The sequence below is a fragment of the Mercenaria mercenaria genome, chromosome 9 (assembly GCF_021730395.1).
Source record: "Mercenaria mercenaria strain notata chromosome 9, MADL_Memer_1, whole genome shotgun sequence".
In the NCBI taxonomy this organism is placed as follows: domain Eukaryota; kingdom Metazoa; phylum Mollusca; class Bivalvia; order Venerida; family Veneridae; genus Mercenaria; species Mercenaria mercenaria.
In genome coordinates, this window is record NC_069369.1 from 80,347,957 (window position 1) to 80,372,923 (window position 24,967).

Here is a 24,967-nt window from a genome sequence, read left to right on the forward strand (position 1 = left end):
CCTCCTCAAGTAGTGTTTAGTCATCCTGTGAAGTTTGGAAGCTCTATTATGTTGTGACTTAGAGCATGTTACCCACAAATCCCCCCCCCCCCCCCCCCCACACACACACACACACAAACACACAAATCCCGAAATTGTCAGATCCCTGTGACCTTGATCTTTGAGCCACTGACCCCAAAACAAGTAAGGATGGTCCTCTAGTGGTACTTAATTACTTTACGAAGTCTGAAAGCCATAGCTGTTCTGCTTTATGACTTACAATCCAGAATCCATACTGTGACTTTGACCTCTGACTCCAAAAGGGGTCCTCCTCATGTGGTGCTAAGTCATTCTGTCAAGTTTGAAAGCTATAGCTATTATAACTTTTAACTAAAAAGACAGACGCCATTCTATTATAGGCAGCGTTTTTCTTTCAAATTGGCTTATAATAAAAACAGCATTGCCGTTCGTTATAATTCTGATAAAAGACATTAGTGTAGAAGATTTTGCATGTATTTTGCCAGACTTTGTCAGATGCCTGCATCATCACATACTTTAGCCCCAAAAGAGCAAACGAAAATAACAACCACCAACCAATTCTAACTTTCACTTTGTGTTTTATTGAATATTCGTCCAAGTTTCCACAAGTTTTAGACTGAAAAGAAAACAGATAAACAAGAGGAAAATGGCATAACAGCATTTAGGAAAAGGTATCAGCATTTAGAATAGGAAACAAGAGGGCCATGATGGCCCTATATCGCTCATCTGAGTAGAGTTTGCTTGAACAAATTTCTTAGCTAAGTTTTAAAAACAAGAAAATTAGGAGAGTGGGTCAAGGTAAAGATTATGCAAGACTACTTTTGAAATCTGTTAAAAATATTACAGGTGGTCCAAATCCTTTTGCTGTAGCTTAGAAAACTAGAAAGTAGATCAGTAGGTCACATTGATGGTCACTGAAAGTCTGTTTAAAGATTGGCATGCAAAACTATACATGTCATCCACATTTCAAAGCTTATCTTAACTAGAATGTGTCTGTAGGACATAGGGTGTGTCCTCCCCCCCCCCCCCCCCCCCCCCCCCCCCCCCCCCCCCCCCCCCCCCCCCCACTGGTACATTTGTCACAAATAAGGGGCAATAATTCAAATGTTTGCAGTCTTTATGGGGTAAAGCCTCAACAAACATTTTATGAAAAGGATTCATTATTCTAGGCCCTATACTTTTTGAGCTATGAGCATCAAAACACAAAATCCACTATTTTGGCTATTTCAAGGGCCATAACTCTGTAATAAGAGCCAAGATTTCTCAAGAAGAATGCCAAGTGTGCAAGGTCACATGACTATAAAGACTCCAGCAAGGTTTCCTTAATTTACATCTAATACTTTTTGAGCTAGACACATAATTAGGTGAAAAGGTTCATTTTTTTACTATTTCAGGGGCCATAACTTTAAAAATAGGGGGTGGAGCCAGCCAAAAAATTAGAGGTGTGCAAGTTTATATCATGAGAAAGACTTATGCAAGTTTTCAACCATTTATATTAAATACTTTTTGAGCTAGGTGCGTCACAAGGTGAAAATGTGCATTTTTTACTATTTTAGGGGCCATCACTCTAAAAATTGGGGGCGAACCCAAATGAAAAATAGGAGGTGCGCAAGTTCATATCATGATTAAGACTCATGTAAGGTTTCATGAATCTATATCAAATACTTTTTAAGCTAGGCGTGTCACAAGGTTAAAATGTGCATGGGGCCATAGCTCTGAAAATAGGGGGCGGAGCCAGATGAAAAATAGGAGGTGCACAAGTTCATATCAGATATGACAGTATACATCAATTTCTCCTGTTCAATTTGATGTGAACATTTTTCTAATAATTATGTTAAAATTTAAATATTTCTAAATTAGCTCAGTGGTAAAGCATACTGTCAATGTTCAAAAGATCATTTGCCGTGTGGGTTCGAAACTCAGCATCGACATTTAATTTTTATATCATTTTAGCATAAAAAATTTAGATTCCTTCATGTGCTCTGTGACAACACGACAGAGAAATATCTAAAGCCGATATGACAGATAAGAAAAATGTAGCATTATATCAAAGATGATATCCCCATTATATCAAAGATGATATTGGATAAATGCATGCACTTAAGCAAATAATGAACATACTATTATGTTATAAAAAGACATATATACAAATACAAACCATCAAAGAAAGGAACAAAAATGAAAACGAAAAGGAAAAACAAACAAAAAATCTGAAAAAAAAATCCTCATGAGGATTCGAACTCGCAAAACGTTTTGCTTATATCCAATTGTTATCTGCACTTTACCCGACTGAGCTATGTTGCCGTATACTTAGTGGATAGTTAAAATGAAACAAATACTAATACAAGTAATATGCAAGCATTATGAATTATTATTTTATCAGTTATCATGAAATGCACTCGTCCTCGCGTTTCGGCGGGAACCACGTTATCATTGGGGATTAGTATGTTATTGTTCTTGACTTTATAAACAATACAATAGTAGTATTATAATTGTAACAGGGTAAAAGCTTCTTGCTTGTATTTTTCGTCAAAGTATACCAAGAAATTAAAACCTGTTGGATTTCATACAGTTCTGATGTAACTTAAACGGTGTTAAGTTATGGAACTGCATATATCCCAACAACTGACGTACGATTCAATATAGATTTTTGAAATAGTAACGTTCATAATATTGTCTCATTAGACAAAAATAGAAAACAGATTAACAGAATAGAATAGAACAGAGCTTTGATTTTTCACCCAACTGTTTATGAGAACAATACGAATCAACATAAATTACATTAGTTCCGACTGAAAGCTGAATATCTTTGAAATATTGAAACGTTCGACGACAAGAGAAAAACGACGACAATAAGAATAATTATCTTAGTAAATAGTGTAATTTGCAAGTAAGGCGATCAGTAAAAGCTGGCGAGAGGAGGCGGGGGAGAGAATGCGTACATTTATTTAGATAAAAGAATAAGCATGATATCCACGCTACTATACGGGGAAATTAACAGACGCGCAATATCATATCTATTTCAGAAGTGAAAACAAAGCATGAAAAAACAGAACAAAAAGAAAACATTTGTGACCATGACTGAGAAAATGGGTCCAGATGAGGAAATTTGACATTTTCAAGTTTTTGCATATTTAGAAAGTATACCCATTCAGAAATAAATCCTGAAAATTTCAGATGAAAATCTTCAAAATTGTCAATTTTATGACAGATTTTGTAACATAGATATTAAAAATAAAAACAGAACATTTCAGTTATTCTTTCTTTCTAGTTTATTTCTCACTTACAGGTAATGGCTAACAATTCTGAAATAAATTTATCTTCTGTTACAATTGCATGATATATATAAGATCCCTTCTTATTACACAAAATGATAATCAACTAAAATCTACAACAATTTCTATAAAAAATATTTCTCAAATTGTGTTACCATGGCAACATATATATTAAATTCCCTTTTCTATGATAAAACTTTAAAAAACAACTTGTTCACTTAAAGTAAGGACTTTAAAAAGTAAAATATTAGAAGGCATATGTATTTATAAAAATATTCTGAAAATTTCACATGAAAATATTAAGAATATTTGGTTTTATGACAAGTTTTTGTAACATGGGTAATAACCATAAGAATAAGATAGATTTGTCATTGTTTCTTCATAACTTGTCTTTTAGATGCTGGTAATAAATGACTATTTTGGAAAAAAAAAACCTTCTATTACTATGAAATTTTATTCTTGTGATGTTTACTTAAAACAGAAAAATACAGCTAATTAAAAACTTTCATATTTTCTATGAAAACATTATTCAAATTGTGTTACCATGGCAACATATGCATTAAATTCCTTTTTCTACAATAGAACTTAAAAACAAAAGCTTAATTTGAAATAATGTTTCTTATAAGTTGAAATTTCGAAGTATATGTATTCGAAAGTAAAATTTGAAAATTTTATGTGAAAAGATATAAAATGTTTGGTTTTATGACAGATTTCGTAACACGGGTAATAACCACAAGAATAAACTATTTCAGTCGTTGTTTCTTCAGTTTGTGTTTTCACTTATTGGTAATTACTGGCTATTTTTAAATAAATGAATCTTCTTTTACAAAGAATATTTAGATATTCACTTAAAGTGCAAACATCTAGCTGGCTAAAGTCCTTCAAATTTTCTATAAAACATTATTAAATTATGTTACCATGGCAACATATGCATTCGATTCTATTTTCTATAATAATACTTTAAAAAAGAGCTAAATTTGGAAAAGTGTTTCAGATAACTTCAATATTATAAAGTGGTATGTATTCAAGAATATTATCTCAAAATTCCATGTTAAAAAAATTAAAATGTTTTGTTTTATGACAGCGTTTGTAACAAGAGTAATAACTATAAGAATAAGGCATTTCTGTCATTGTTTCTTCATAACTTGCCTTTACCTGCTGGTAATAAATGACTATTTTGAAATAAATGAAACATATATTACTATTGATTTTTTTATTGTTTATGCTTATTTTAAAGTAGAATACTAGAAAGTACATCTAATTAAAAATTTTCCATATTTTCTAAGACAATTGTGTTACCATGACGACATATGTTTTTAAATTCCCTTTTTCTACAATAATTCTTAAAAACAAGAGCTTATTTTAAAAAAGTATTTCTAATAAGTTAAATATTTGAAAGTATAAGTATTCAGGAAAGAAATCTGAAAATTTCACATAAAACTTTAAAATAACAAAACAAAAAAAGTAACAAAAGTAGTTATCGTAAGAATAAACATTTCAGTCATCCCTTTCCTAATAATCTGTTTTTTTTTCACTTGCTAGTTATAACTGACAATACTGAAGAAAGTGAACATTCTTTTACCATTACATTATATACTGTAGATCCCTTATTGAAATACAAATCTTAATTTCATTGAAATGTAATTTGAATTATGTTACCATGGCAACATACATACTAAATTCCTTTTTCTAAAAATACTTTAATAATCAACACAATAGCATAACTTTTGATGAAGGTTACACTGCAACAAGCTCTGGGAAAAAGTAAATATTTATTTCCAGCCAATACTTTAATGTAGGTAACTGAAACTACAACCTTTACTTGATGTTTAACCTTAACAGCTAAACACATCTATATGAACAGCAAAACAGGCTAAAGTGTTGTGTATTAAAACGTTTGAATTCAACAACAGTTTCTATCTTTTACATTCTCTTCCTTTTTTTCAGTTCTCAGAAAAATCCTCGTCAATCACAATTTCAGTTTTCAGTTCAAGTGGTCTGGGACAAACAGAATCCTTTGACTTTTCAGACAAATACTATTCTCTTATGAGTTCATACAGGTACCATTGTCAGGCTTGTGTCATTCCATGTCAATAATATTCGTTTGGCAAGGGGGAGTAGCTTTTAGTAAGTTAACTGTCTCAACTTAGATTGTCACTTTTAACACTAACAATCCTGGTGTTTCTGCAGACATGATAAAGTGGTAATACTTGGTTATCTTCTTCAAAAGTTTAAAGTATTGTGATAAGATATTATATTGTGATAAGATATTTCTCCACTGGTAGAATATGACAGGATTTAAATCATTGTTGACCAACTGTGCAATGTTATGACCTTTCTTTGATGACTGACACACTATGTCAGCAATATCATGTATTATTAAAGGTCTCAGCATTCACCCTCCTCCACAGATTGTTCTAAATTCAAAAGTGCAAGTCAGATTCAAACTTTGCATGGTCTGTGATAATTGTTGAGTATTCAGTCGATCTGTGATTTCCTGTAACAAATAAGTAAAACATTTTATTTTAAATAATTTACCTGGGAGTCACTTTATTTAATAAAAGCAGAGTTATCACTATTTGATAATAGATGATTCTTACAACCAATGCTCTAAAATACCGACAGACTGACAACAGCGTGCTGTCAGTATATAAAATGTACTTTGTTTGTAGATCTTGATTACTGCATATAGGATGTTCTAAAACACATTATTTGCGTTTATTGTGTTAACCCTTAACCTGCTAAATTGGCAAAATGGACTACTCCATCTTAAATAGAGACAGTACCATTTATAGCTTATATGGGATTCTCATAGAAAATATGCTGACTAAATATCAAACACTGCAGATCATGATCAGACTGCACAGATGTGCAGGCTGATCTTGATCTGCACTGGTTGCAAAGGCAGACATAGCTGCCTCATTCAGCCTAAGGGTTAAAATAATACACTGTTTTAACAGCTATCAAAAATGGTTGTTACCTAGTAAAGCTCTCCACAGACCATACCACAGTAAGATGTTATTTCTATTCTAGCTAGCAGCATTGTCAAAATGGAATTCCAATACAGGTAGTGATGTACCATGCTCACAAGTTGTCTGCCCCTTAACCAACTGAGTTGCTTTCATAAACAAGAGGAAACACTTGCCTTCCTGAAAAAAGATTTAAAAGTCTTTGGTAAAAATATCTGTTATCTTCATGTATCTCAGGAACCTTTATAGTCTTCATTCTAATCCATATTCTTGGTGCAATAAAACTGGTTAAAAAATTCAATCACATCACAATTTCTAAGTCAAGAATGGGTTAATTAAATTTGAAAATAATCACATTACAATTAAACTAAATTACAATTAATTGATTTACTTCAAATAATTAATTAAACTTCCTATTATTTAGAACTCTTCTACAACTTAATGAGACATCAACTTATACACATGTATGTACATGTAGTGTTAAGCATTCAAATTATGCATGTACTTATTGAGTGCCACATACTTATCTCAGGCTAATAGCCAATGTAATGAAGACTTTAAACAAACTGATCCTCCTCAAAATCGGATTGTTGAAATTAAATTTCAATAATGCCAGTTTTGTCAGTTTAAGCCATTCAATAGTTGTAGTACATGTACATACATTGTACAAATCATTAGTGTAGAAGTAGACTTATTTTGTATAGGCTCCAACAAAACCTAGACAGATGTATAATTAAATAATATATTGCATTAAAATTATAATAGGAGCCATAAGCTGCATGTTACTTACCTGATTCCTCAAAGCACATCCAAAATATGTTACATTTTCTTCAGATCTTAAAGTAAACAGACCAATTTCCTGGCTGTTGTAGGGTATATGAACCAGCTGTAGTGGAATGAACCATCAAAGGAACAAGGAATATTATCTGAAAGAAGATACATTACATGTACTGTAAACATCACTAAAAATCAAAAACTGAATACTTAATTAATAATGTGACTGTGAAAGGTTTCATTAACTTACCACAAAATACTTTAAAAGTTATTATACTATGAATCTATTTTTTAAAGGATCATAAATTGTTTTACACACAGCAAGGCTCAAAAATTAAAAAAAAACAAACAAGATTTTCATTATATACCATAAATTCCCACTATCCATATACAATCATCCTGTTACAAAACATTCTGAATCAACAATAATGGAAAGAGAGTAGTCAGCAGACAGAAATAACATGACTTATGAGACCCACAGCAAAAACAGTTACCATTTTATAAATGGAAGCGTCTAGACGCTACTATGTAAAGCTATGGTAACCAGAAACCTAGCCAGTGTTTTAGCCAACCGGTAACAGGACGCCTAGCCTACCCTATCCTATAGGCATACAGACACTAAATAGCCTGAGCACCTATGAAAAAATGGTAGTCGCATAATGGCGGATTCAAATAGTTCTCAGTTTTCTTTTGCTGTAAGAAGGATTTTTCCTTAAAATCATTGCTATATATTGGTTGAAATCATATTGCATGCCTATACTTGACATACTGGTAGCACTTGCATGTTGAAAAAAGACTCCAAACTGATTTAACATGTGAAATTTATTCATACACCCCTACCCTAAATTGTGATTGTCATTTCAGTGTAAAAATTACGGTGTGTCCGTTTGGCCCGAAATACTTTTCTTGCATCAAACATGACCCCTACTTTTCTTTGGATATTTTTACAGTATAAATGTTGCTCTACAAGAAAATGTAAGTTAAAGAAATTTAAAATGGGTCTAGGTGTGTATTGCAGCATTGTGAAAACTTGTCATTTTATATAGAATATATAGTGGTGGCTATTTAGTGTGTTATAACCTATAGAGGTTTTCTAGGCATCCGGTAATCAATTTTAAAATATTGTCTGAATAAGCCTTACAGGTGAATATTCAAACCTTAGTATGCCAAAAAAATATGATACAATAAATTTATTCATTACAATATTCATATATAAAATGATCGCCGAACAGCTAGAAAAACATTCGCGGAGAGGCTAGTTGTCTTGTTGCCGGACAGCTAGAATGCAGGGTAGGCGTCCGGTTACCGGACATCTACATATTTCCTTTTAAAATACCTTGGCTACTACTGTGAGAGGGGACTTTTCGGGAAATGATGTGACACAGGCAGGCATCTATAAGTCTGCATTAGATTTATTAATTTTCATAGCTTCATGTATTCATGTATTTTGTATTTTTCCATACTAATGCTTACTATGGACAATGAAATAATTTGATGAATCCTGGTCACCTTGACTAAGAAGCTGCCTGCCTTCAATAATCTTTGTGATAACCCAACTGGCCATTTTATATTAAATACACAGGCATAATGAAATCATCTGTGTTTAGTGGTCACAAGATAAATTTCATAAATTTCCCTCGGTATGTTTTGGATTCACTTCCGGGTAAAAGACAGACTTATTTCAGTGAAAGTTTCAAATATATTAGAGAATCTACATTAACAACTGTTTATAAACGGTACTTACCAAATCAGTAAACAGTATTACAAGTCTCAGATCCCTTCATCGTTGAACAAAAGGTAGTTAAACAAAAGTAAACTTCACATGCTTCCCCCTGATAAAATCCGAAACCGGAAGCATACAGTAGCGAAGGGGAAACAACTGATTTCGAATTCAGGCGTAATACCACTATTTTTTTAACAGGTCTGATGTCTAAATATTCTGTCTCTAGTAGGCTGTTATCAGTCATGTAACAAGCAGTCGTACTTTAACGGTGAAACTTTTGATAATTTAAACATGTGTAAGAAAGCTGCGCGCGTAAACTTGGCGCAACTTTAGACGTCGTTTCTCGATATTACGTCATGCCGCATCTGGACCGGTTTTCAAAGACGACGTCACATTTATAATAGCATGCTTTCCATGAGTTTGCACGGTAGGATTATTTCTTTAGTACGACCTACATTTTTGTCACGGTTCTGTCCGTGGAAACAAAATAGACACCTTTACTGCTAAAGGCTTTAGTTTACACGGATAAATTTGATTTCATGATTCAATTGTATAATAAGTACAAACACATATCTGAATGGCATATTTGATTTATGTATATCATTGATTATACAAGACTAAAGTAACTTAGACACTAAAAATAAGTAGACGGAGTGAATCAGAGCTAATTTAAAAAAATGAGTTCGGATATCAATGATGCACATACACCAATGCTGATAAGAAAAATCAGAAAATTGATTCATAATTAAATAGATTCTTTCTTTCCTTGATTTCTATGGATACCTTGCAGTTTACAGTAAGGATCAAGGCCAGCTAATGTGTGTGCGTGATTTACTTACATGTATGGGTTTTTTTTAAGTTTGTTGAATTGCTCGGTGTTTTCTTTTTTTGTCACTGCCTGTCAAATATAGTATTGCTTAGTTTATTACTTTATTTTATCATGTTTCAAAGAGCAAACCTCTGGGCATGAAAGTTAAACGAAAGTACTGTTATATAGACAAGAACATTCAAACAAAATAGGAATACATCCATCTTCACACAAGAAAACTCATGTTTTTGTGGGAAAGCTCGTTTATAAAATAATCCTCGGATTTCAATGTTTAGTCGTCATTTTCTGGCGAGATTCAAAGTTTCAGAAGAAAAGAAAAGAAATTTATTTAAGGTGGTATCACGTTTTGAATTTCCGGTGAATGATAGAAAACAAAGAATATTCAGTTCTTTCCAAAAATCGTGATGTTATGATTCAACCAAATAGTTTCCTTTGTCCACCAGAAAGGAACAATTCCTCTATCATAATATTGAGGTTTGGTACCTTTATTACAGACAAGAAACTAAAACAATAGAAATTCTTACGTGACTTCGGTGAGCTCAACAAAGCAATTTCAAGCACAAATATTAGTGTGGAATGTAAAGTAAGTTACACACTACAATATCCTACCAAGATACTTACAAAAACAATGCATATGCAGAATGGAGAGATAAAAATAATTTTGACAGCTCGTGAAAACTAATGACAAATTTTGACAGGTGTACGATGACTCATGACCTAATTAAAAAGTTTCTGTTATTTCTACCTTCCAGTTTGATGTTCTTAAAATGAATCTTCTATATTGTAGCTTACAAATCATAAATTAAAACAATAAAAGAATATATGTTACCTTACTGTCGTTTTATCTATCCAAATCATGTAAGAATTCCTATTGTTTCAGTCATTTGTCACTAATTAGAGCAACTCACAGTGTTGCAATCATACAAAGCACATCCCTTATTTTCACATAGATATTGAGGATTTATCAAATGAGTACATGTATTGGAAACACAATTTAAATACCGATTGTGTATTGCAATAATGCATTAATATCTCAGCCGTGACGTGTCCTTAAATGTTTGTTACATGACAACACGAATTTAGCAATATCATGTTGTTGTTGTTGTTGTTTTACAGAAATGTTTTATATCTTTACAAGAATAATATTTCTATATGAATCAATAAAACAACATGATTTATATCAAAAACTGGCTACATGTTTTGTTGCTTTCTATGGAGTAATATGCGAGTTTAATTTCCGTGTATTGCCCAAAGCAAAATATTAAGATCAATGCAAAATCTGTGACAAAGAATTATTGACTTGGGTCATGAGTGACACGACTTTAGCTAATGTAAGGGAGACAATCCAATCTGAAGGGAATTGTTTAAACAGTCAATAATTAAGAGAGAGAACTCTTGAATTCTCGTTAAAAGCTGACCATGCAAAGTTTTGTTCAGTAATCTGCTATCATGATGTAATGAAACTGTTTGTCAGAGCAAACGCTATTAGTTTAGTTAAAAACAAGAATACAGACAAGAAAACACTCTACAAACTAAAATGCTGTCTCCATTTTAGGATATCAAAAATGCATGCTCGCCAGATATTAGTGGGAGTGAGGGCGCCGGCTGACCCCCTCCTTGGATCAGCCCTTGCACGCAATTTTATTTATGGCCACGTAAGTGTACATTAAAGAGCGCACACTGTTATCTTTTATACACTGATATAGAAAGTAGAATATAGCCTCTGTAAAAACCCAATTAATACCCAAGTTGGAAATTCCAATCATACGTTACGTTTTTACATGAAATTCGCTGGATGTTGTGCAGGGGTAAGCAAAATAGTCTCTTGTAATTCTATATAGAATGGCTATTTGCTTGTATGATATGTGCGCTATTTTATGTTTATATATATGTGTATAAAATGTAAATGGATGAGACTTTAATAAATGATCTAATCTCATCAATATTTTATTATTCTGAAAACGAAAACCAAAGATATTTTTTATCAAAATAGTTTCTGATATTCATAAACTAAAAAGCCATACAAAGATGTGCATACTGTATAGAGTAGTACCGATATGTCCTTTTGCAAATTGACCCAAATTTCGCCGTATATATTATTTATATGATTGATTCTATAACCAGGAGTGTAGCCAGCCATAAATAGATGTTCAGTCACAAATATCGAGGGTTCAGGGACATGTTTCCCGGTAAATTCGAGCATCATAATTGCTTTCAAACAATATAACTATCTAGACCTAAATGCAAGCACTATTTTCTCAGATATGTAAAATCAAAAGAATGGATGGGGATAGAAAGGGAGAAGAAGCAAAACATCTTGTATAACTAAGACGTGTATGTCAACTAGACAGTGGGATGTGTCTTTCGGCCTCTCATGGACTTCAGCTTACTATAAATACTACTAGGAAAATATTGTATTCTAGAAAGTGTTTCAACTTCAAAATTTACATTATAGAGAGTTAAAATTAAAGTAGACACATGAAGGAGTAAAATGTGGTATCATAGATGATTTTGAGTATTTAAAAAACAAAAAACAAAGACCAAATGCTGAATTCTGGTGAGTTTTTTTTTAATTTCAGGATTATTTAATCAATACAAAACAAGCGTATACTGTGCTTGGTCTTGAAAACATGAAGAGGCTTTATATCCTTTCAGAAAAGTTCCGTATGTCCTACCAATCTTTAGTGACCATACAACTCAAAATATATGTAGGGGCGTATTTCTTACCTCTCAGTCCACGCCAGTTTCGCCGAAGTGAAAATTTCAACGGTTCGCATCCACAAGCAAGAGGGTCATAATGGCCCTATATTGTTCAATAGTTTAACAGCTCAAACACAGGGTGGCAGTAATGTACCTAGGGTACAGTATGCTCATTGTCACAGGGGCAAAAAAGTCAAAATGACTTTTTGGCATTGTTTTTCTATTATAATTGTAATATATTTAAGTGTATATGGCTCATGGACCCATACTTTATTCTATGTACGTTACTACCACCTGTGAGCTCAAACAGGCAAAACTGGAATCATTTCTGCCAAATTATTATGAAAACTGGCCTGCAAATTCAAAGGAGATTTTCAAAGTTTTCCATAGAGTCTTATATAAAGGAAGCTACACCAGCCCCAGGTAGACACGATTATTTTTTTTTTTTTTTTGACAAATCAAAATAGGTGTTAACAGTTTTAAGTAGAGTGTCACCCAGGGAACATTTCTGTGAAATTATATTGAAATCGGACCTATTTTTAGGCGGAGGAAATGGCGCCTGAAAACCTTTTAAACCAAGTTTTAGCTCTGGTGACCATGTTTTGACGATTCGGAATAATTTGAACGGTTTTAATAAAGGATCGCGTAATTCATCGAAATTAGCATTTTAAACAAACTTGAGAGAGGGTTCCTCAAGGAAAATTTCTGTTATTACTATAAAATAAGACAAAAGGTGTGTAAAGGAGATGTTTAAATATTTCTCTACTTTTTTCTCTGGTAGCTTTGTCTTATCACTTTTAGTTAAAGGTCACACAAGGAACATTTATTTAAAAATGTTTTAAAATCGGGCGAGCACTTTCTGATAAAATGACTTTGTAAACTAGCAGCCATTTTTTTGACTAGTCGGAATAATTTGAACAATGCTGCATAGATTCATACAACGATCATTTTTGTGAAATTCTTTTAAAGTCAATCTAGCAGTTTATAATAAGAATTCTTAAGTGTCAACCAAATTGACCAATAACCCTAAACCTGGTGGCCATATTTTTTACGAATCAGAATAATTTGAACTCATTTGTGTTGGTTGCGGGTCACATCAGGAACATTTCTAAAAAGATAAAATCGGACCAGCGACTGAGGAGATGTCCCGTGAAGATATTTCTATTTTAAGCTCTAACGACCATGTTTTTCAACGAATCAAAAAGAAATTAAACACTCTTAGTACAGGGTCACAATAGAAACATTTTTATGAAATTATTTGAAATACTGCAACGATTTTCTGACAGGAAGAATTTTAAAGTTATAGGGAAAAGTGACTGCATCCGTGTGATTTCTTAACGGAACAATTCTGTAGACACTTCTTTAACAAAAAATTGCTCCATGTTTTGAAAACTTTTGGCGTAGCCTCATAAACAGATACGATCAAACCGAGTCTGCCAAGAAACAAAGCACACTGATCACCACTTTGCTCATGGTTTCTAAATAAAGTCGATATTGTTTAATTAAGAAATAATTTATAGCAAAAGACGTTTTTAACACTGTTTATGCACGGTCGGGCGTAATAATTTCACGAGGGCGCAGCGTGTTTTAAGCGTGTTTTAAAAGAGACAGGTCGGGTAACTTTTAGTCTACTCAGATCTGGATCACCACTCGTAGTTTACGACTTGTGACATTTTGAAACGTTGATATTTGTTTTAATTTTTTATGCTGTGAAATACACATTTTTATCTAAACGCTGAAAGATATGTGTAACATCATGTAGTGCTATGATATATGTAATAGCATGTTGTGCTATGATAGGTGTAACATTTTATTGGGCTATGATAGGTGTAACATCATGTCGCACTAGGATAGATGTAAAAGCATGTCGCGTTAGGATATGTATAACATCATGTCGCGCTACGATAGGTGTAGCATCATATCGCGCTAGGATATTTGTAATAACATGTAGTTCTATGGTAGATGTAATAGCATGTTGCGCTAGGATAGACGTAACATCATGTCGCGCTATGATAGGTGTAACAGTATTTTGCGCTATGATTGGTGTAAAGTCAAATCGCACTAGGATATATTAATCATTATATCACGGTAGGATAGGCGATAGGTGTAGCATCATGTCCCGCTGTATTAGCTGTAACGTTATGTCGCACTATGATAGGTGTTAAATCATGTCACGCTAAGATAGGTTTATCATTACATCGCGCTTGGATAGGTGTAACAACAGGTCGCGCTAGGATAGGTTTATCTGTCATCATATCGTGCTATGATAGATGTAACATCACGTCGCGATAGGATAGGTTTTTCTCACTTATCGGACAGAAAAATCTCTATTTTTAGAAGTGCTGGAAAATCTTATCTCACATGGGTTATCCCACACTCCTGTGAAGGACTAATTCATGCGCTGAATATACATATTATTTATGTAAAATAATTAAAATTTAGGTACCTTTATCTTTTCTCTCCGTTCCTTATAGTGTATTTCTCGATTCAAAATTTATTACTTTATGATAAGAACGTACCGTTACGCTACAAACGATAAAAATAAAGCGGAACTTTGTTATTGTGCGTCACTGAAATGTCACGACGTCACTTCTGCTTACCGACGTCAATTTCCCGCGTTTTAAATAGTTTCATATTTTCATGCTTGTTTTTGTTGTTTCTGTTGTGGTAAGTGAGAAATAGAATCCATCATTGGTGTTCGGCGAAGATCGGAAATCCCAACCCTCGGGCGCACCGCTCAAGTCTTAAACTCGGCACAGCCTCGTTTAAGACTTGAGCTGTGCCCCCTCGGGTTGGGATTTTCTGATCTTAACCGAACACCAATGACGGATTCTCTATATCATCACATCGCGCTCGGATAGGTGTAACATCATGTCGCGCTGTATTAGGTGTAACGTTATATCGCGCTATGATAAGTGTAATATCATGTCGCGCTATGATAGATGTAATCATGCCATTCTAATCTATCAGTGGTTCAACATAGTCCCGAGATAAACTACCAGAGACGAAATGTAATCATTTGACTACTTTTGATAATTCCGAAGATTAGAAAAATTAAAGAGAATTTGTTTATGTTTTTCAGTGCTGCTGTAAACACCAACACGTGGCTGTTAACAGAACTTCCGAGGTATCATCTAAACAGCTGCTTGAGCAGAAAGCATGGAAGGCATCGCATACGTTTTAGTATGTCTCGTACCGATACTGATTGCATTTGTGCTATTGTAAGTTATATTCTAGCCCAATGCATAAGCTTTCTATATGCACACACTATACAGTTTTGAGACTAATGCCTCAACATGAACGATTTGATTGTTACATTCCTGAACAATTCTTTGAATTGTCAATCAAAAAGACATTATCTGATTTAAGAAATGTCGCTTACTTTGTGTAATATATTCTCACAACCTCCATGAACTAGGCTAGTTCGAGTCATTTCCGGGTATTCCGAATCACTATTACTGTTATTCATTTCTTTCTGTAAACGCCTGCCAATGGACACTACTTTTGTGAAATGGGCTTCGGAATGGTGTGTCAACTTATTGTTCAAATCTCACAAAGTTTATATTGAAAGATAAAACCATGATGAACACTAGTATTTCTTACAGTTACAATTTCAACATTGAAACAAACTGTTATTCCTCGTAAAATGGTCCAGATTTACGTCTTCTAAAAAGAATGAGGTAACACTGGTGAATATTTAAGGATGATGAAAGGCAATATTTAGGCACATCTATGAATAAACAACTGTTTGATTTGGAATACAAACAGAAAAACAGTGTGATTCGGAATACCCCTTATTTCATACTTTTGATTAATATAAACAACTAAACATCCATAAATTAGGTTTATAATGTACATCATATCCAGGTATTATTTATTTTGACTCATCACCTTGGAACTCTATATTTTTTTCGACAAATACTGGCATTCTGAGTCCTGTGTTTGTCGCTTGAAAAAAATGTTATAATGTGAAGATACAGATCGGTAAGGCGGTTATCACAATGTCCAGTCGTGTATACTATTAATTTTATGATCATGTAGTTGTACTCACGTGCAGAGCTATATAAATTTTGTTTTCAGTTGTGTTTGTTGTGTATGGTGTTGTCAAGAGCGTCAGAAAAGAACAGTTGTTGTAAGTTTATTATTTGGTAATTACTTAAATAAAAGATCGATTATACCCCTTTTTCAACTTGTATATTAATTCAGTTGATAAGGCTGTTGAATAGTCGAGTGGTGCTGTCCTCTGACAGCTCTTGCTCATCGATACACTTGATCTTGAATTGTATACGTTATTTTACAGTGTGTGACTGATTGTTAATCATCATCATCATTATTTCTATCTATCAAGAACAGATTTTTGTACAAATATAGTCATTTGCATGCTTTTCACTATTTTTGTGTTTAGAACATATATTTCATTAGATGACATTTCCGATGATACTGTAAAAAAAGAAGTGCTTGCGTAATAAATGTGTAATAACAGTTCAGGCTAGTGAGGATATTCAGGCCACGAGGAGAAAAAAATATTTTTAGAAAACCTACTTACCTTGTAAATGTACACCTAGACAGTGCTAAAAGTATTGCATACAGTGATTTTTATCGCCATGACACTGACGCCTCAGATAATAATTATATAAGCAACTTGACGCCACAAGGACTTAAAATACTCTAAAATCATCCTTTTTATATTTCCTTAGTATGAGCCATTAGATAGTGTGAGGACTGAGGAAAACTCTGGCAACATACAGTAAGTTGTTTTATAATTATAACAACGAATATAAGATCAGTTAAACCGATGTCCAGGACTTATTATCACTGTGACAACGTTTCGGCCCATGGCCTTTATCAAGTCACATGCACAATATCTAAAATATGAAATCACTTGAAAAAAACCATGTGTCGAAACGTTTTCAGGTTGTTATACAGGGCTGGTGTGCCTTTAGACAATACTGGCATACCAGGAGAGGTATTGGCCCGAGGGCTTTAAATTCATTTGCAATTTTGTAACTATATTTAGTAACATATGCAATGAAATTCATTAAGAACAATTCCAGTGGATATCTTTATTCAGTATATTTAGAATTAAATAATAATCCATCTTCTGAACAGTTTGGCGTCAATGACAAGTACGATCTCAACTTTCTGATAATACAAGAACACCCTTAGTTTTTCTTCAGTAAATCCATTAAAGACCCGACATAGTTTCTAGTTGAAGGAAACACTCGATTTTTATATTCTCCCATGTGCTTACATTTCCGTGAAAATATATGTAATTTCTAAAACTCTGAGTTTTAAAAATGCTTCGTCTACATATAAGTAAAAAAACAGCAACAAAGACACACTGGAACAATTTTGAATACTGTTCAAAAAATGAAATCCACGAATTCATATCCCCGCGAAATTGCCGTTTTGACCAAAACCACGAAATTTCATGCCCACGAAATTAATTGATTTTACAGTACTTTGGTTTGCAGCAAGTTTACAACGTTTTCTAGCAGAACAGAGCAAAGTCTAGAGACAAAAACCGGAATCAACAAACAGTTTAACAAAGAATATGGTTTGGTCTGCGAGTATTGTGAGAGAGATTTTAGGCGGAAAAGTGCTCTTAAGGACCATCAGAGGGATACATACTTTGCAAAATGCAGATTTAAAAAGTACAAACAAGTGCGGCAGGGAGACAACGCAAGAAACTTCGTTAAAGAGAGATGTGAGCAAGCTGCATTGTACATGGATAATTATCATAAGTGCAGAGATACAGTCATTGAAGTCCTGACCAAAATGCTCGGACACAGCAGCAATGGTGGCCGTTTCTGTGAAACGCCTGATAGAGAAGGTTCCACAAAGACAGGACTTAAGACTAGAAAAGCGGTCGAATTCGACTTCAGTGTAGAGATACTACTGCATGAAAACCCGGACGTCATATTTGGTAACGAATCTAACTATGACATTGATGACACGGCAAGTACCTTATTTTGCAGATATTAATGTTTCCGTATTAACTTTTTGTATTATCACTTCTAATTAGGAGTGTTGCTACTACATTCAATCCAAACCTATCATTAGTTTTTGGAAAATCTCGACATGTAACCTTGCTATTTATCAAATTCAAAACTAATCAGATATGCACAATTTGAGTTAGAGCCTGGTCGCCACGGTTCCGGGTCCAAGTAGGTTAGGGTATCAGTTATAACCACATTGCACTTAGTATTCAGTTTTCTTTGCTTACTGCAATCAATTTTAGCTGTAGGAAGTTATAACGAGCCGCTAGGAAAACAAAAAATGAACAAAAGTACAAAAAAAAGAACTGAAATGTTACGGACTTTTAAACAAACCAGTAACAAGGCATAAAATAAATTCAAAGCACTGCAATAGTTTAAAACAGCAAATACATATTCCTTATATAAGAATCTTGTTTGCTGTATTATACAATATGTAAAATTTAGATGCTATAATAGAAATAGAAAGGAAAGTTAAGTTAAGATGGACTTGATTGCATTTTCTGTTTTTCCAGAGCCCTGATAATATTCCACCCGGTTCTGCACAAGTAAGGCTTAAGTTGAGAGATATCAAACGATTTAAAGAGTGCTGCAGATATGGTGACAATGGGGTATTGTCACCATACGAGTTAAGGAAAGTCTTCCACAGATACATATACAGTGTGCAAAATACAGGTGGGCTATCAAATTACAATTTTTTAGGTAAATTTCTGTTCTTCCGCAAGTCCAAGTGTATCAGATTCAAAAATTAATTTATTATACTAGAATATAATCTTATCGAATCAAATTGAGCAGACATTTTCATTAAATCATTATAATTCAGTCAAAACGAAAAATGTGTAATTTTTATAAGATGTAATGAATACTTAAAAATCCACAGCAGTAATTTGTATTGAAGCATAATTACATGTATATGGTAATATTTCTTTTAGGAATATATGGTGTGAATGTAATTGTCTGCAAGGCGATAAATGGCCCAGCCGTAAGGCTTATCGTTGAGCACTGGGATATCCCACATAAAATCGACGTCGACTTAACACCAAAGATAGTTTTACCTTCCATGCATGAAATTCACGGACTTGATTGGCCTCGAAACGACACATACCGATTCCTAATGGCATATCAAATGAATACTGTAAAGAATCAGCCGCTTTATCTTGTTCCAAAGAAGGAGAAATACTGGTCAGTATCGTCCGCGAATTATGAAAATGCTGTTCTCCACATATTTCCCAACACTTCGACTGAAAAGAACATTCTACGCTGTATGAAAGTGAGGCTAGAAGCATGGCGGACTCGGTCACCGATAAAAATGAAGCCGATCAGCTCTTACATTTTAAAGGTAAGCATGTACATGATGATCGAACATGTGAAAGCACATGCATGATCTAAAGTACCAGTATACTTGATCTTAACAGAATATAGCATGTTCAATGAAGTAACCATTTTATCTAAGGTAATTCCATGTTTCAAGTTTCAAGTTTATTCATAAGAACATGACCCCTAACCGGGGTGTGTGCATACATGTTACACAAATATGATATACTCGGCTGAACAATACATATTACCATGAATGGCTATATCTAACTGGACTCACATTTATACCAAAAATGTTTGGAAGTACAACTCCAGCAATCTGCACCATCCACAAGTCCCAATCATGGGGAGAAATAAGAAATAGATCTATTAAATGGAATGACTAGATGATAATTGCGCCAAAGTCCTGTGGACCATCACAGAACACTAGAGTCGCAATCCCAAAACCTTATAATATTGAGACATCTATACAGTACTATATTCAAATAGATCAAAAATCAAGTGACTTAGCATTTACAGACACTGAATGTGTACCGCACGTTTGACTGACCGGAAGTGACGGCGCAACGTCATTTATCCAGACAGTCTATAATGCATAGTAGCCGTTATTCGGATAGCATAAATGTTGCATAGGATTTGTTATGTCCCGTGTATTAAGTGTTAAAACTGTAAAAAAAAAGAGTAAAAATAACATAAAATAAACAACAGTGTAAGGATCCAATTGATATTTGGAGAAACGTGAAAAATAAAGCATACGGACCTATACATTTTATTTTGCCATATGATTGAAAATAGGTCAATCTTCAACTATCAAAAGTTTCATTTCTATACGCGAAATTGTCATCAAACGTACGATTTTCCCATAGAAAAATGACCAGAGGACCAATATTTTCAAACCAGTCTGACAAAACATCAATCGCACGACCCTTTTATTTGCTGCATTTCCTTCAGATGTAATAGCGTTTTGAAAAATACGATTTAATAAAATCATACATTGTAGAATAACATTTGTTTTCAAACGTGCTTAACTACCTTAATCTTGAATATAATCTATCCCTAAACGCAGCAAAATGCTGTTGATAGTAGAGACAATTTTCAAAAGTTTCAATCCTAAAAAGATCTGTTTGCATGTATTCTCTGTTCTTACTGTTCACAGGAAGTGTTTTTCTGGTTGAGGGAGAACTTGCCGGAAGACAACCTTTGGACGCCTGACAAGTGTGCAGACAGATACTGCAATTTCCTCGAGGAGTTAAAGTTTTGTTTTAGGTACAAGCATCTGTTTGACTACTTCTTTCCTGCCACTGACCTCATGAAAGGTAAAGAAAACTCCTGTACCACGATGATTAAATATCTTGACCAAGAATTAGAGTGGATACAAGCAAATGCATAACTGGACATAAATATGTAGCAAGTAAAACGGACATAAATATGCAGCAAATACAAGCACGTGCTTTAAAACTGGACATAAATTTACATTGTATACAAGTAAATGCTGAACTGGACATAAATATACATTGTGTACAAGTAAATGCTGAACTGGACATAAATATACATAGTGTACAAGTAAATGCTGAACTGGACATAAATATACATAGTGTACAACTAAATGCTGAACTAGACATAATGTACAGTGGATAAAATGCTTAACAGAACATAATTAAATGAACATACATGAAAATATATAGTGAGTACAAGTAAATACATGTAAATATAAAGTGGGTACAAGCAAATACATGTAAATATCTAGTGGGTACAAGCAAATACATGTAAATATCTAGTGGGTACAAGCAAATACATGTAAATATCTAGTGGGTACAAGTAAATACATGTAAATATCTAGTGGGTACAAGCAAATACATGTAAATATCTAGTGGGTACAAGCAAATACATGTAAATATCTAGTGGGTACAAGCAAATACATGTAAATATATAGTGGGTACAAGCAAAGACTTAAATGAACATATTTGAAAATGTATAGTGAGTACAAGCAAATACATGTAAACATATAGTGGGTACAAGCAAAGACTTAAATGAACATATATGAAAATGTATAGTGGGTACAAGTAAATACATGTTAATATATAGTGGGTACAAGCAAATACATGTAAATATCTAGTGGGTACAAGCAAATACATGTAAATATATAGTGGGTACAAGCAAATACATGTAAATATATAGTGGGTACAAGCAAAGACTTAAATGAACATATTTGAAAATGTATAGTGAGTACAAGCAAATACATGTAAACATATAGTGGGTACAAGCAAAGACTTAAATGAACATATATGAAAATGTACAGTGGGTACAAGTAAATACATGTTAATATATAGTGGGTACAAGCAAATACATGTAAATATATAGTGGGTACAAGCAAATACATGTAAATATATAGTGGGTACAAGCAAATACATATAAATATATAGTGGGTACAAGCAAAGACTTAAATGAACATAGATGAAAATATATAGTGAGTACAAGTAAATACATGTTAATATATAGTGGGTACAAGCAAACGCTTAAAGGAACATACATGAAAATGTATAGTGGGTACAAGCAAATACATGTAAATATATAGTGGGTAGAAGCAAATACTTAAATGAACATATATGAAAATGTATAGTGGGTACAAGTAAATACATGTTAATATATAGTGGGTACAAGCAAATACATGTAAATATATAGTGGGTACAAGCAAAGACTTAAATAAACATACATGAAAATGTATAGTGGGTACAAGTAAATACATGTAAATATATAGTGGGTACAAGCAAATACATATAAATATATAGTGGGTACAAGCAAAGACTTAAATGAACATAGATGAAAATATATAGTGAGTACAAGTAAATACATGTAAATATATAGTGGGTACAAGCAAGTACATGTAAATATATAGTGAGTACAACTAAACGCTAAAATGAACATAGATGAAACTATGTAGTGGGTACAAGCAAATACTTTTAAAAATGAATATATATGAAAATGTATAGCGGATACAGGAAAATGCTTAAATGTAATGCTTAAATGGAAATACATGAAAATACAAAGTGAATACAAGCAAATGCTTAAATGGACATACATGTATATATATATAACGGACACAAGCAAATGCTTAGCCGTACACAAATATGTCATGCATACAAATAAATGCTTAACTGTCAGAAATGATTCCTGCTTTATAATTCTAAAAAGGAATGAGATATTGTGATAATACTTGGTATGAATGTAGCTTATAGGAAGATTGTGTGTTTCAACTGTAACCATTAGAGAAATGTCCTATTTCAACGACAAAATAGGACCTATTTTTACTATATATGTTGGAATATAGGTAGATGTAGATTGGCATATCCAGTATCACAGATAAACTTCCGGGACATATGACACATTTGTGGCGAGTTCTGCAATCGCTCGAACTAAAGCACTTACTAAGACGTCGTAAAACAGGCCAACAATTTATAGATATTATTAAAATGGCATATCATTGATATACTACTGATAGGGTTTATCAAAAGTGTTTTGGGACCTGCATCTTGGGAAGTTTATACCTCATAGATAACTCTTTTATAATTTTCATACTGAGTTGTTCGGAGGAAGTAGGAAATACTTTATACAAAGGTAGGCTTCTTTTGGAACAAATATTTTATCTTATATCATATGTAGCCTACTTTTGACTGTCAACGTTCCATTTTGTAGAAAATATCAAACTTCTTTTTCAAAAGTATTTTTTTTCTCTAGGTACTCTCAGTAATGAAACAATGTTAACTTATATATTTTCTTAAAATAGTAGTATTTTGTTATTTTGACTTGCATTTCGCATTTTTTTTTTTTTTCAACTTTTGAAATGTACATGTTTCGCAACATTTTCAACACTGAGAGAACATTGAGAGATATGTTAAACACATAATAAATATGTGGATAATGTCAAAAAGTATTCAAATTGAAAAAGAAGTTTGACTTTTTCTGCAAAATAGAATGTAGAGAGTGAAATTATATGTGATATATGACACAAGCTGTTGTTCCAAACAGAACAAACTATCTTGAAATACACTTCTACTTGGTATATATGTTATAAAAACACAAAAACCAATGAAGTGTAAAAACATAAATTCTAACACGACCAGCAATTCTAACACGATCCGATTCATTTTCCTATTAAACAAAGAAGGCAGAAAACTGAATTATTATACAACAAATCACTGTTCTGACGTCACAATTATTACGTCATGCCGTCAAACGGCATAGCGGCGCGCTGGAAAAGAAACCGATTGAAAACGGGCAAATATTTCAAGAATGTCATCAAGAATGTACTTAAAAATCCTTAGTAACGTGTAAGAATCGAGTAATATATCTCATTGAGTGATTTGCTATTGAATAAATCATTGTTTGTCGTTCAGATGCGTATTATTATATCACGAGGGCGCACGTGATATAATTCCTTCGCATCTGAACTCCAAACAATTTATTCAACGACAAATCACTGGAAGAGATATATTATTTCTTAAACAAAAATCCACCCTTGGGGGGGGGGGGGGGGGGGGGTTAGAAACACGTTACAAGAACCTTTCGGATTATCCAAAAAACAAAAGCCCTAGTTATTATACTAGATATTAAAATGGCCGATCACGAAGATGATTTGTTAGAGGAAGAAGATTGGTAGAAAGAAGAGAGGTAATGGTGAATATTTGACAAGACGTTTAAATTAAAAGATATTAGGAGGAACATTTGACTATGTAGACCACTGTACTTGATATATATAAACTAAAAGGATCTAAATGTGTTGCGGTGTTTTGAATTACACTTTTTTGTCTTTTGTCTAAAAACAAGAACAAGGGTCCAATGGGAAAAGGAACAATTCTGGTTTAGTTCCGAAAGAAAATCCTCTAGTTATTTTACCTGACCACAAAGTGCTCATGGTGAGCTTTTCAGATCGTCGGATGCCCGTCGTCCGTCCACAACATGTTTAAATACTCGAACTAGTTTCAACCAAACTTCACTAGAATGTTCCTTGGGTGGTCACCTTTCAGAATCCTTTAAATCTAGGCTATACATGCATAATTCTGGTTGTCATGGCAATTATAAATAAAATCCTAAAAATTCTTCTTGGAAACCACTATATCAATTTCAAAACAAGAGAGTCAGACTGTCACAAAATACGACTGTCATCGAACTTGGCCTAATTCAATGGCTATAATCCAAGAGTGCCTGAGGCGGTTTGGGTGGTTACCGAACTTGGCCGAGATATCATGTCCACAAACATTGTCGGCAAGTTTGGTGATGACTGGATGAAAACTGTTCCGACTTAGAGAGGGGACATGCTTTGGACGCCGACCGCCCGCCCGCCCGTCGCCACGGGTGTTCACATAATACGC

At 33.5% G+C, this 24,967-nt stretch overlaps 1 protein-coding gene and 1 long non-coding RNA gene across 4 annotated transcripts; one reads left to right on the top strand and one right to left on the bottom strand.

The window, feature by feature from the left end:
* Positions 1 to 3,272: 3,272 nt before the first annotated feature.
* On the bottom strand, positions 3,273 to 8,901 carry LOC128559609 (uncharacterized). Its single transcript, XR_008372498.1, has 4 exons — positions 8,781 to 8,901; positions 7,053 to 7,188; positions 6,274 to 6,442; positions 3,273 to 5,790 (listed from the first exon to the last, which is right to left on the bottom strand). It is a non-coding gene; the product is annotated as an uncharacterized LOC128559609 (long non-coding RNA).
* Positions 8,902 to 11,275: 2,374 nt separating this feature from the next.
* LOC123544000 (uncharacterized) lies at positions 11,276 to 24,532 on the top strand. Of its 3 annotated transcripts, none has more exons than XM_053551844.1 (8): positions 11,276 to 11,396; positions 15,371 to 15,509; positions 16,369 to 16,420; positions 16,986 to 17,035; positions 17,784 to 18,246; positions 18,800 to 18,986; positions 19,217 to 19,623; positions 20,755 to 24,532. In XM_053551844.1, exons 2-8 carry the CDS (start codon positions 15,448 to 15,450, stop codon positions 20,986 to 20,988), a joined length of 1,455 nt encoding a protein of 484 aa, XP_053407819.1. In that variant the 5' UTR covers positions 11,276 to 11,396; positions 15,371 to 15,447; the 3' UTR covers positions 20,989 to 24,532. The 3 variants fall into 3 exon arrangements, with proteins under 3 accessions (XP_053407819.1, XP_053407818.1, XP_053407820.1); XM_053551843.1 differs by having other exon boundaries at positions 17,763 to 18,246; positions 20,755 to 24,531; XM_053551845.1 differs by having other exon boundaries at positions 17,763 to 18,246; positions 18,800 to 18,959; positions 20,755 to 24,529.
* Positions 24,533 to 24,967: the final 435 nt, after the last annotated feature.